Genomic DNA, 11,690 nt, shown 5'->3' on the forward strand with positions numbered 1-11,690 from the left:
ATCGACAACGACTTTTGAGGTGTAAAACGATCAACTTGTGCATCTTTTATTTGGAGAATAAGCACCAAATCCGATTTCAACCCCAATGTTGTCAAAATGGGTCCCAAAACCCATCCTTCAGCTCGTATTTGTAGATGTGGATCATAAATGGATTATTTCTAACTTAAGATATGACTATAATGAGTTTCATAGGGAAAAAAATTCCAAGTCGATGTGGGTCTTGGATAGAAAAAAACCCATCTTGGATAGAAAAAAACCCATTTTCAATCCATTTCCCACGGTAAAATAGCTCTCCCTTCTTTGACAAAAGGAGAAAGGGCGAAGACCGTGACCGATAGTGCCCCTCCACCGTTGGTGGCGGCACCACCTTCCACCTTAGCGAGTCGGACCTTGATAGGCTCATCGAAAGTCTGTCCATATTTTCTAGCAAGTTCTGCCTAAAGGTCTCCAAAGCCAATGGGGGACTATCGTGGCATCAGCTTTAAGAGACTGCCCGAGAAGGTCTCGATGCCTTTGGACCTCGCTAGGACAGAGTCTAGGGCTTGTACATTCCACAAAGGGGGACAACTGTGGCATCAGCTTCGAGAGACTGCCCAAGAAGGTCTCGATGCCTTTGGACCGATGCCTTTGGACCTCACGCTAGGGTATAGTCTAGGGTAAATCAGCCATCGGGAGAGAGCGCGATTTAGGAAGAAGTGTGCCGAGAGAATATAGCCCTAAGATGAGGCTGTTGAGTGGAGAGAGAAAGGCTGTCATCGGGAGGGAGCAACGGCCGTCGAAGGAACTGCTAGACCGGAAGGTTTAGTGTGTTGGGGTAGAGTGCAGAGAGAGCAGAGGAGGAGGAGAAGGAGGAGGAGGAGGAGGAGGAAGAGAGAGAAGGTAAAGAGGAGAGAGAATGCCAAGCTTTTCTGTCCATGCGTTGGTTTGAATTGGAACGAAGTGGGAGAGAAGAGAGAGCATACGTGGTGAGCCTAGACCACAAATGTTGAAGCGTGAATGGATTAGAGCAAAAATGACATGGCATTGTTAGGGTATGTAATATTTTCTCTTTGGGCTTGTACATTCCACAAAGGGTGGATCAATATCAACAAAGAGATGAAGGGGTCTTCATCGGCTCAGTTCCACTTGAATGTGAATGCGGACCTCGACTCTTGGCTTGTGTCCCAAATCAATTGAGAGCCTGAGCGCAGCCCCTAGGCGTTCTAAATGTTGGGTAACGTTAGAAACCCTTCTTCACATGTAACTTTAGTGTTTGAGGTTAGTCTTTGATTCTTTCTGTTAGGGGGTGAAGGGATGTTCATTTCGCACTTGGTGGAGGAACGGCGGATTAAATCTCTATTTTTCTTAATTTTCATGTCCCCACTATTCATATTGACTGACCCATAGAAATAATAGCGCATCCCATTTTTGAAATAATGATAATGCAAAATCATATGTTTTCAATTCTTTTAGCAATGTAAAGGCGCAGCTATTTGGAAGCTTATATAATACCATACAAACTCCATGAATCGGTTAAGTTTACAATTTAGAATGATTTGCACCCACTCAATGAGATTTGAACAAACATACGACCGTTAGTTCTTGACTTTCAATTTCTTCACATCAACAATCCAGATTCTCATACAAAATTTTCAGGTTTACAGTCCTTCCGGACCGTTGTCATCAAATATAAATAATCCCCCCATACAGTAGCAGGTGAAGCGGAGGGAAGAGCAGCATTTTCCAATAAATAAAAAAACTTGTAGAAGGAGTATCAACAAAATCAGAGTGGCGCAGCGGAAGCGTGGTGGGCCCATAACCCACAGGTCCCAGGATCGAAACCTGGCTCTGATATTAAATACTAGAGTAGCTTCCCAAAGTCGTCACCACTTTTTTCTCTCCCGTCCATTCTAAGCTCTCCACGACGCCGTTTTCCCCTAGGGAAGTATTCCGATCGGTCCACCAATGAAGTCGCGAAACGTGTCGATCCGCGCGATATATCGCCTCGACAGCAGGGGTGAGAAAAAAAAAAGAAGAAAGAAAGAAGCATAAAAACGAAAAATACAAAGGCCATCGATAATCCCCTTCTTCTCCATCTCGTTTATACGAAGGAGAAAACAAAAGAAAATGATAAGTTCGTGCGTGAAGAAGCGCAAGCGCAGAAAACCCTAACCCCCAAAATCTCGCGATAAATTACACGGACGCCCGGAATCCCCGCGCGCCTTCCCCCCCCTCTTCTTCTCCATCTTCTCTCTGGCGAGAGCTCGAGAAACTCCTCCGTAAGCTCCTTCTCCCCCTCTTTAATTTCTCGCTCTGCGTTCCTTCCTTTTTCTCAATTTTTCGTTCCCCCCCAATTTTCCCCTCCAAGCTGCTTCCGCCATGTCCGTTCGGAGAGCTCGCTCGCCGTTTGAACTTCGTTTCGTCTTCGACCGTCTCGGTTCGATCTCGCCGGCCGGCCCGAACTCGATCGACGAGCTTCCTCGGAGGGACTGCCGTTGCTCGCTCCGCCGCGGCCGCGGAAGTCGCCGGCGGCCGGAATGGACCTCCGTGCGAGGGAGGGAAGGAGCGATCGGTTCGGAGAAATGGAGGCGTCTTATGAGGATATGCGGCAAGCACTGAGCTGCGCGTGACTTGGAAGTTAGGGAGGGATTTTCGTTTCTCGTTAGCTTCCGATCCTTCGCGGATGTGAAGTTTCCTTGTGTTTTTCTTGAGAGTTGGTCGCTCGATATGTTTGAATTCGGTTCGTCGTGTTTATTCGCCGCGGGCTTGAAAACGCATTGCTTGTTCCTCGAGGTACTCGTAATTCGACGAATTGTCGCTCTGGTCCGGTCACTGCGATTGCCGTGTGAAGAACGAGCTGATTTCCTTGTGACATTTCGTCGAAGTTTATCAAAATCGAGCATTTCTTATTTGCTGCTCATTGAAAGATCACCGTTTCACCTCTTATCCAGGTTAAATCGCCGACCCAAAGGGAGAAGTTCTCTGCATCATAAGTAAGTTGGAATTTTTTTTATTTTTTTCTAATCTGCGTACCGTCTTCCAATGGTTAAGTTGCTTAGCTCTTCTTTGTTGATTTCTTAAATGTTTGATGACCGGGAATTAGTTCAATGAGATTGTTTCGTGTTTCATTTACTGACAGTGGTGCGGGAGAAAGATGTTTGCTGGGAGTATGCCGAGAAGTTGGATGGAAACAAGGTAAGATGCAAATTTTGCTTCAGGGTCTTGAACGGGGGCATCAGTAGGTTAAAACATCATCTTTCTCGACTTCCAAGTAAGGGCGTGAACCCGTGTAGCAAAGTAAGGGATGATGTCAGTGATAGAGTGAGATCGATCATTGCGTTGAAAGAGGATGTCAAGGAACCATCGAACTCTAAAAAGCCGAAGTTGGCAGTACCCGAAACTAAGCCTCCGGGGAGTATTTCGGCGAATAAAGTTTTTACGTCAGCGGATGCTTCGCCTCCAATTACGAAGGTCTTCTCTCCAGTCTCACCTATGGGTCCTTCTTGTTTAAGCAACCAAGAAAATGCGGAGAGAAGTATTGCTCTGTTCTTCTTTGAAAATAAGCTGGACTTCGGCGTGGCTCGATCTTCATCCTATCAGTTAATGATTGATGCAGTTGGAAAATGTGGTTCTGGATTTATCCCTCCGTCTGCAGACATGTTGAGAACGACATGGTTGGGAAAGATCAAGTCTGAAATAAGTCTACAGTCCAAAGATACTGAGAAAGAGTGGTCCACCACAGGTTGCACTATCATTGCAGATACATGGACCGACAATAAGTCAAGAGCATTTATCAACTTTTTAGTTTCATCACCGTCCAGAACCTTTTTCCACAAATCTGTGGATGCGTCCTCTTATTTTAGGAACATCAAATGCCTCACGGACTTGTTTGATTCTGTGATCCAAGATTTTGGCCCAGAAAATGTTGTGCAAATAATCATGGACAGTAGTTTAAATTACACCGGCGTGGCCAACCACATCATTCAGAACTATGGGACAATTTTTGCATCTCCCTGTGCTTCTCAATGTATGAATTTAATCCTGGAGGAATTTTCCAGGGTAGATTGGGTGAACAGATGTATCTTACAAGCACAGACTATCTCAAAGTTCATATACAACAGTGCGATGATGCTAGATCTCATGAAGAGGTTCACAGGAGGACATGAACTTATTACGACGGGTATCACAAAGTCCATATCAAACTTCCTTTCATTGCAATCTATACAGAGGCAAAAGCCAAAACTGAAGCTTATGTTCAACAGTCCTGAGTATTCTATGAACTCATCATACTCAAATAAACCCCAAAGCATCTCTTGTGTTGCCATAGTTGAGGATAATGAGTTCTGGAGAGCTTTGGAAGAGAGCGTTGCCATTTCTGAGCCATTCCTTAAAGTGCTGAGAGAAGTTTCTGGAGGAAAACCAGCTGTGGGTTCAATATATGAGCTAATGACCAGGGCTAAGGAATCTATCCGGACGTACTTTATCATGGATGAAAACAAGTGCAAAGTTTTTCTAGATATAGTTGATAGAAAATGGAGGGATCAGCTACATTCACCTCTGCATTCTGCCGCTGCATTTTTAAACCCTAGCATCCAATACAATCCAGAAATCAAGTTTCTTGGATCTATAAAGGAAGACTTCTTTAAGGTTCTAGAGAAGTTGCTTCCAGCGCCTGACATGAGACGTGATATCACCAATCAGATCTTTACCTTCACAAGGGCAAAAGGAATGTTTGGCTGTAGCCTAGCCATGGAGGCAAGAGAGACAGTCGCACCTGGTGAGTATATTTTTCCCCCATTAGACAGTACATTTCTGTGCATTTAAGTGACTGAGAGAGACGTCATGCCCGGTTATGTTATTCGACTCGGCCATGGGTCCTGTATATGTTGTCCCTGAAGATGATGACACGTTTTTCTGAGAAATTCAAGCCCATTATTTTTCAACAGAACATCTTGAAGTGATGACTACATTACTTAGTGTGAAGCTGTTATATTATAATGTAGTTCTTTATTGTCAAACCTATGCATTAGCTGTGTACACTGCTTTTATATTAGTAGAGATCTCTCCAATTATGTTTGCTGCCACATATTACTAATCCTGTCCTGAGAGATTGCAAGGGCAGCCTCTTTCTCACTACAGTATCCACCGGAACAACCTCACAAGAAATGTCGAGCAATTGAGTGTGAAAATCTGATGCGATAGATAAAATAATCATCCAGGAATCGATGTTCCACATTTGGCAGCTTCTTTAATTTCTTTTCTTAACATTAAATTGGCAAGCTATTTTCCTATATGCTTTCTCCTGGGTTTTGCATCAATGAGTGGTGTGGTGACTTTTGCCTTCTTTATGGATATGGAATCCGTCAAACTCAAACAAATACGGGACTCAACATTATGGGCTTGGTTTGCAGGACTTTGGTGGGAACAATATGGAGACTCTGCACCGGCACTACAGCGAGTCGCCATAAGGATCCTGAGCCAAGTCTGCAGCACATTCACATTCGAGAGGAACTGGAGCGCGTTTCAGCAGATCCACTCAGAGAAGCGCAACAAGATTGACAAGGAAACAATGAACGACCTCATCTACATCAACTCCAATCTCAAATTAGCGAGGCAGATGAGATCTCCAGAGGCCGACCCGATTCAATTCGACGACATCGACATGACTTCAGAGTGGGCAGAAGAGAGTGAGAACCCGAGTCCGACTCAGTGGCTCGATCGGTTGAGTTCTGCTCTGGACGGAAACGATTTGAACACTAGACAGTTCAACACGTCGATCTTTAGTGCAAACGACCATATATTTGGATTGTGATATTGTAGCTGTCCTCAGTTTATTGTACATGTAATGTTCGTATGGTAGCTCTAGCTCTGTATCTTGTTATAGATGGAGGACATTAGTTGACTTTGGCGTTAGCGCTCATAACTCAAGCTCAAACTAAAGCTCAAACTAGAACTAAATTTATCTCACGCTCAAAAGAGTATTTGGAAAGACAAGCTCCGATATTAATTTTCATGGTGATAATAAGAAAAAAAATGATAAAATTAGCTGATCTCGGATGAATGTGAAATGTTAAAAAAAAATTCTTTCTTTTCTTCTTATTATCACCATGAAAATTAATATCGGTCAATTAGATCTTACATCGAGGAAAATTACTCAAATAATCTTAAATTCATTGCAATTTTTCAATTCAGTCTTAAATCTTTTGTAATTATACTAATTCAGTCCATTTGACCAATTTTATCTCATCAGGATGGACATGGACATTGACCGGTGCTGATGTGGACATCAACGAGTATTGATATGGACAATTTTTTAATAATAATTTATTATTTTAGATTTTTTTCTTTTTGTTGACCAAATGACAAGCGCCAATGAGGCTCGTCCCTATTGGCCACTAGCAACAATGAGCCTTGCCCTCACCATAGTTGAGTGAGGCCCTGTCAAATCTGGTGAGGTCGCAACCTACTTGTGACTAGTGAGGCTCGCCTAGGCTAGATGCTGCGTGAGGCCGCATTGCGCCCTTTAACATAGCCTTTGGCGAGGGCAAGCTTCACCAACCACTAGCAAGCCTCACTAGAAGTCGTGGCCTTTGACCTTGTGGCCTTTGGCGAAGTCGAGCCTCGTACATGGTCGATGAGCTTTAACCCTTGCTAGATTCAACTTCAGAGAGTCTTGCCAGCCTAGCGGCGGCTTGGGCGAGGTCGCCCAACTGCGATTGGTAAGGTCCCTTGTCGGTCTTGTTTTTGGTTGGAGGGAGGGGAAGGAAGTGAAGGAAGAAAGAAAGAGAAAGAAAAAAATTAATAAAAAAATTTGAATAAAATAAAATATTGTTAAAAATTTATCCATGTTAGTATCGGCTAGTGGTAGGCATTCTCGTTAGCGTCGCCAGCCAAAAATGATCGGACGGATTAAATTGATATATTTGTAAAAGGTTTAGAATTGAATTGTTTGAAAAAATATTAATTATTGAATCGAAAAAATTATAATAGATTTAGGATTATTTTGATAATTGTCCCGTCCCCATTTGAGAGGACTGGCCCACATTGGCGGTCCTGGGCCGGGCCCCAGCTAGCTGCCCCGTTGGCCTTTTATACCATCTCCTTCCGTCACGCGTCTCAGAAACTCCTCCATTCCTTCCTCTCCTCCCTCTCGCGCCAAGTCGTCGTCGTCCTCGTCGTCGTCGCCGCCGCCCTCCTCGCCGCCGCCGTGAAGCCCGATCTCCGATGTACCCGAGGATCGGGAGCCACCACGGCAATCCCGCCGTAACGGCGGGCCGTGCTTCCTCTTTCCACCACGCCGCCCCTCCCGCTTCCGGCGCCGGTAAGTTTTTTCGAGCTGCTCCTGAAGCGAATTCGTGGTCTTTGGAGTTTGACGTCTGTCGGTTCGCTCTTGATTGGTGCTAGATTCGATCCGGAATATTGATGCGATTGTTTCCTTTTCTTCTTCTGATTGGCGATGATATTGCAGCAGGATTGGGCATCAGGGTTGCTGTGAAGCCGGAGTATCGGATAACGCCTCCGGTAAGATTGGTTGGATGAGAATTTGTTTTTGTAGCTCATTCCAGCGGCTTCACACGCGAAACGATAGTGGTTCTGATGAATCACTTTAGGCTTGTGCTTGTGGTGCTTCTGATCGTTGAGTTGTCTAGGGCTGGATCATTGAATTCGATTCAATTCGGTGTCTGTGCCTCTTAAATTGATGTTTTTCTGGTACCCAATGGGGAACGTATCGACAGTGGAAGCGGAATCTCGTCAGATTTTCACTTTCTGGCTTGTGTCTTTTGTCATTGTCTTGATCAAGGCTTCTAGCTACATATTTTCATGACGAATCGTTTCTAAATATGTAATTTTTTTTTTATCTTTAGAGATGTATGGGATGCAATCACTTTTGAAGCTAGCTTTAGAGCGTATCATGTGATATTTTTTGCCTTCCAAGTTTCTGAATGGCCCTTTCTAGTTTGACTTGGCAATAATTGAGTTGTCTTCGACACTGATCGGTTTCAATATGTCTTCACAGGGGCTAAGTTTCACTGCAACTATAGTGAAAAATAATGATCAAGAGGACTCCACTTAAACAATCTTTTAGTATACACATCTCTGTCCCCGACTTTTTGCTGATTAATTACGTTTATGTAACTCAATTATGTATTGTTGCTAAGTTATAGAGTCAAGGAAGATTCAACTTGCATTTTATAAGAGAAACAGGATTAGTTTATACCTTTCCTGTTGCCCGACAGTTCTTGTATATGCGGAAGTTTCATAGTTCCATCACAGAAATCATGCAATATGTTGCTGACACAACTTGATCATTCAAATTGTAGCCTCAATTGATACAACAAATGGGAGATATACCGCGAAGCAACTTTCAGTTTGACTTTGATTTTGAGAGGAAAGTTCTAGCTGAATTAGAGAAGGAAAGCCCTGATTGGAGCAGGCTTGGGCTAGAAAATCTTCCATCGAGGAGTTCAGAGGCACCGCCTCCATCAGTATGTTGCTCATTCCAGTAGTCCGCTCCTCTTTTCAGCTTCATTGACTATCAATTTGGTTGTATTCCATTAAATGCTCAGAGGGGTGCATGTTTAGGGTGACATCGCCTTCTATATAATTGATTTTTGTAGCCTTTACAGTAAGAATTAAATGATTAGGGGTAAAATTAGTCTTCTTTGCAAAATAAGATAAACAATTTGTGACTTTGTGCCACAAGATCAAGAGTTGCATGTCCATTCACAAAGTTGTGCCACTCTGTCATGATAGTTCATAACAAGTTATCTGTAGCATGGAGAAGTGAGAGGTTGTTGAGTCTATTGAACCTAAAATCCCCATAAATACACCATGTTTAGGCTCCCATTGTCTGATTTTGTCCTTTTCTTTACTTTCAATTTCCCCATAGCTGCTGCTGGCTGTGACCAAAATAATTCATATTTGGTTCCTAATTCCAGTCCTGTCTGCAGGTTTAGAATTTTGATTAGCCTTATAGGTGAAATTACTCTCCATACCTGTTGCCAGTACCATGTGATACTTTGTTATCCATGTAAATAAGTTAATACAATGGATGTAACATAAAAAGTGTCATCTAGCAGTCATTATTTTTTAACTTAAGATCAATTAGAAATGATGTGGACGTGCTTGTCTGTACAGGGTCCTGCAGGAGATCCCATAATCAACAAGTACATCTCATCTGGATTAAGCCGAGAAGCTGTTCCTCTTGCAGTGGCAAACTACGGGGATAATCCAACCAAGGTATGTCTGAGCTTTTATTTGCGTTAATTGACCCTCACGAACTTCTTACCGTAGTATCCATTTAGAAGCATCTCCTTCTTTTCTTTATTATGTGCACGTCCTTGATTCTCTAGAGCACACCAGTATGTTTCCACCAGTGAGTGCAATCCCATCTTACCGCTTTTTATTTTTGCCGTTTCCTGTTGAACACTTTGTAATGAAGGAGTGACCAAGTATTAGATGAATTTAGACCTTCCAGAATCTGAAGCATTGGTAGCATGGCCTTGCTCTCCAGGCTAAATGCAGTCTAGTTTGATTGTAGCAGGTGTCGGTGGTCATTATTGTTAAAATTTAAGTAATTAAGGAATAATCTGTAGTCATCCTCTCCTTGCATTGGCAAAAGGGTTGTGTTTACTGTAAACTTGATTGGGACTGCATGGTCAGGTTCCTTGCGTTCCACTTTTTCCTTACAAATTCAACAGTCTGTGGCAGTCAATGATCGGTAATTTGGGCAATAGTCTGTACCCTCTCCTTGCATTGGCAAAAGGGGATGTCTTTACCATGAACTTGATTGGGACTGCATGGCCAGATTCCTCGTGCATTCAAGTTCTTTCTTACAAATTCAACGGCTCATGGCAGTCAATGACTGATCCTTCCTGTAAGAAAAAACTACAAAACAATTGGATTTGGTTTAAATGAAACTAGGGGACCACGTGTGGTGTTTTAACATCTCCGCACATGCCCATGTCCACCTGGGGAATATCTTATGTTGGTTGACGAGTAACTGCATTGAATATCTTGAGCACATAGCGACGATCACATTTTTTCCCGGCACAATCCACTGTGTACTGCTGTCTGTTTGCCATTCAAGGGGATGCTTGTTTCTCAAGTATAGGGCGATGGTGTGCTTTTCTACTGGCCTTTAAATGGAACCTCTCTCCTTTTTCAGTTTGGAATGAACCGTCTCTTGTTTCTCTTAACCAGGTTAGGGAATTTGTCAATGGTTATACTCGCCTGCGCGAGATGGGATTTTCTTCAAGCAGTATTGCCGAGGCCTTGGTCAAGAACAACAACAATATGGATGAAGCATTGGCTTACTTTCTAAATAGTTCATCATGAGTACTCGATAGTTGGATGTCTTCACGTAATATAAAATCTGTAATTGTGGGGACACGCTTCTCCGGAAATAGTTGTGTGACTTTTGTTTGGCTTCTAGTTGGTTCATGTAAATACTGTTTAATACATAGAGGACGACAGACAATTTTTTTCTGTGGCGAATGGTGACGTGATATTTCTTCCAGGATCCAAAGCAAGTTACTTTGACGACTTCGTAATTTACTTGAAAATTACTAAGCTTTCTAAAGTAGATGAGATTGGATGAGTAGTCTTTGATCTTATCGTTTGGTCAAATGCATCGAATGCTAGATTGAATTGAAGATAATAACATAAAAAAACCGAATTGCAAAAGTTCTCGCACATCATTTTCTGAACTTTTACGTTTCTGGAAATTTTTTGGCGCGCCACTAGCATGTACGGACACGACTCCATATACACAGCAAGAGGACGTACTTTACAGTTTGATGTAACATTTGGGCCCAAAGAGTAAAAATTAAAGAACCTAGCGTTGGGCCAGCGACTAGAGGCTGAACTCAGCCCCTCCTCAGCCCAAATATACTTCACAAGGTTTTCTTCTCCTCCCTGTTTCCGAAGCCTTCAGCGATTCAAGAGGGGAGAGGGGGGAAATATAGCATGGATAAATCGAGAGAGAAATCACAATGGTTGGTTGGAAAAGGTCGATTGATGTCGGATTTGCGCTTGATTGGTAAGTGCTTTTCCCTCTTGCTAGTTAGTTTTTGTTTTAGGAGTCAAAATCGTTGCCCTCGCTATGTTTGCTTTGCTAGTGATGCTCCGGTCGAGATTGAGCTGATCAATGGTGATTATTAGTCCCTCACATTTCTCGGAACTAGTAGGATTTTACAGATTGCGATTTGTACCTCGTGTTTGAGAGAGATTTATTTATTTATTCTTTTGTTGAAATCCTTGGGAAATGCTGCACAGGAACTCAACCAGCGGCATTTTGTGTCCAGTTGTGTCCGTTGCCAACTAGATTTTGGGCCGGCAAAGCTTAAGGTCTTTTTTGGTACTTCAAAAGAGCTTTCTCGTGAGAAATAGACGAGGGTGCTATCAGAGGATCTTTCTGTGGTGGGATTATTGAGAATGAGCTTTTATTTATATATATAGATGATATTTGTTGGGTCTAGATAAATTATGAGATGTATATATTCTTTTTGCAAGTTGCAAAAACTCTGCTACTGTAATTAATTCGCTGATTTATCATCTGTATATACATATACATGGAGATATATGTTTTGATATCAAGTCGATATTAATTTGTGTTTGAGACTGCAACTTTTGGATGGCGGGACAACTGAATCATTTCCCCATTTTTGTTGGAGCTGGGATGTGATATTTCACAACTATAGGCAGCTAGA

At 42.7% G+C, this 11,690-nt stretch overlaps 2 protein-coding genes and 1 non-coding gene across 5 annotated transcripts; all 3 read left to right on the forward strand.

Moving 5' to 3' along the window:
* Window positions 1–1,761: 1,761 nt before the first annotated feature.
* TRNAM-CAU lies at window positions 1,762–1,833 on the forward strand. Its single transcript has one exon. It is a non-coding gene; the product is annotated as a tRNA-Met (tRNA).
* Window positions 1,834–2,080: 247 nt separating this feature from the next.
* Window positions 2,081–5,946, forward strand: LOC104447840. Of its 2 annotated transcripts, XM_010061574.3 has the most exons (4): window positions 2,081–2,258; window positions 2,931–2,972; window positions 3,119–4,756; window positions 5,391–5,946. In XM_010061574.3, coding segments are annotated over exons 2-4 (2,040 nt in total). In that variant the 5' UTR covers window positions 2,081–2,258; window positions 2,931–2,971; the 3' UTR covers window positions 5,792–5,946. The 2 variants fall into 2 exon arrangements, with proteins under 2 accessions (XP_010059876.1, XP_039156481.1); XM_039300547.1 differs by lacking the exon at window positions 2,081–2,258 and having other exon boundaries at window positions 2,265–2,972.
* A 1,155-nt stretch (window positions 5,947–7,101) lies between these two features.
* LOC104447849 lies at window positions 7,102–10,515 on the forward strand. 2 transcript variants are annotated; one of them, XM_010061582.3, is made up of 5 exons: window positions 7,102–7,300; window positions 7,448–7,500; window positions 8,301–8,465; window positions 9,118–9,219; window positions 10,183–10,515. In XM_010061582.3, exons 1-5 carry the CDS (start codon window positions 7,204–7,206, stop codon window positions 10,315–10,317), a joined length of 552 nt encoding a protein of 183 aa, XP_010059884.1. In that variant the 5' UTR covers window positions 7,102–7,203; the 3' UTR covers window positions 10,318–10,515. The 2 variants fall into 2 exon arrangements, with proteins under 2 accessions (XP_010059884.1, XP_010059890.1); XM_010061588.3 differs by having other exon boundaries at window positions 7,451–7,500.
* Window positions 10,516–11,690: the final 1,175 nt, after the last annotated feature.

Source organism: Eucalyptus grandis, chromosome 1 (genome assembly GCF_016545825.1).
Source record: "Eucalyptus grandis isolate ANBG69807.140 chromosome 1, ASM1654582v1, whole genome shotgun sequence".
Lineage (NCBI taxonomy): Eukaryota > Viridiplantae > Streptophyta > Magnoliopsida > Myrtales > Myrtaceae > Eucalyptus > Eucalyptus grandis.

What these genes read in the sequence shown, in the direction of transcription:
- LOC104447840 (XM_010061574.3), top strand. An exon ending in AAGAGAGACAGTCGCACCTG is followed by an intron (nt 4,757 to 5,390) that starts GTGAGTATATTT and finishes CTTGGTTTGCAG; the next exon opens with GACTTTGGTGGGAACAATAT.
- LOC104447849 (XM_010061582.3), top strand. Translation starts at nt 7,204, where the DNA reads ATGTACCCGAGGATCGGGAGCCACCACGGCAATCCCGCCGTAACGGCG. An exon ending in AGTATCGGATAACGCCTCCG is followed by an intron (nt 7,501 to 8,300) that starts GTAAGATTGGTT and finishes TTCAAATTGTAG; the next exon opens with CCTCAATTGATACAACAAAT. An exon ending in CAGAGGCACCGCCTCCATCA is followed by an intron (nt 8,466 to 9,117) that starts GTATGTTGCTCA and finishes TTGTCTGTACAG; the next exon opens with GGTCCTGCAGGAGATCCCAT.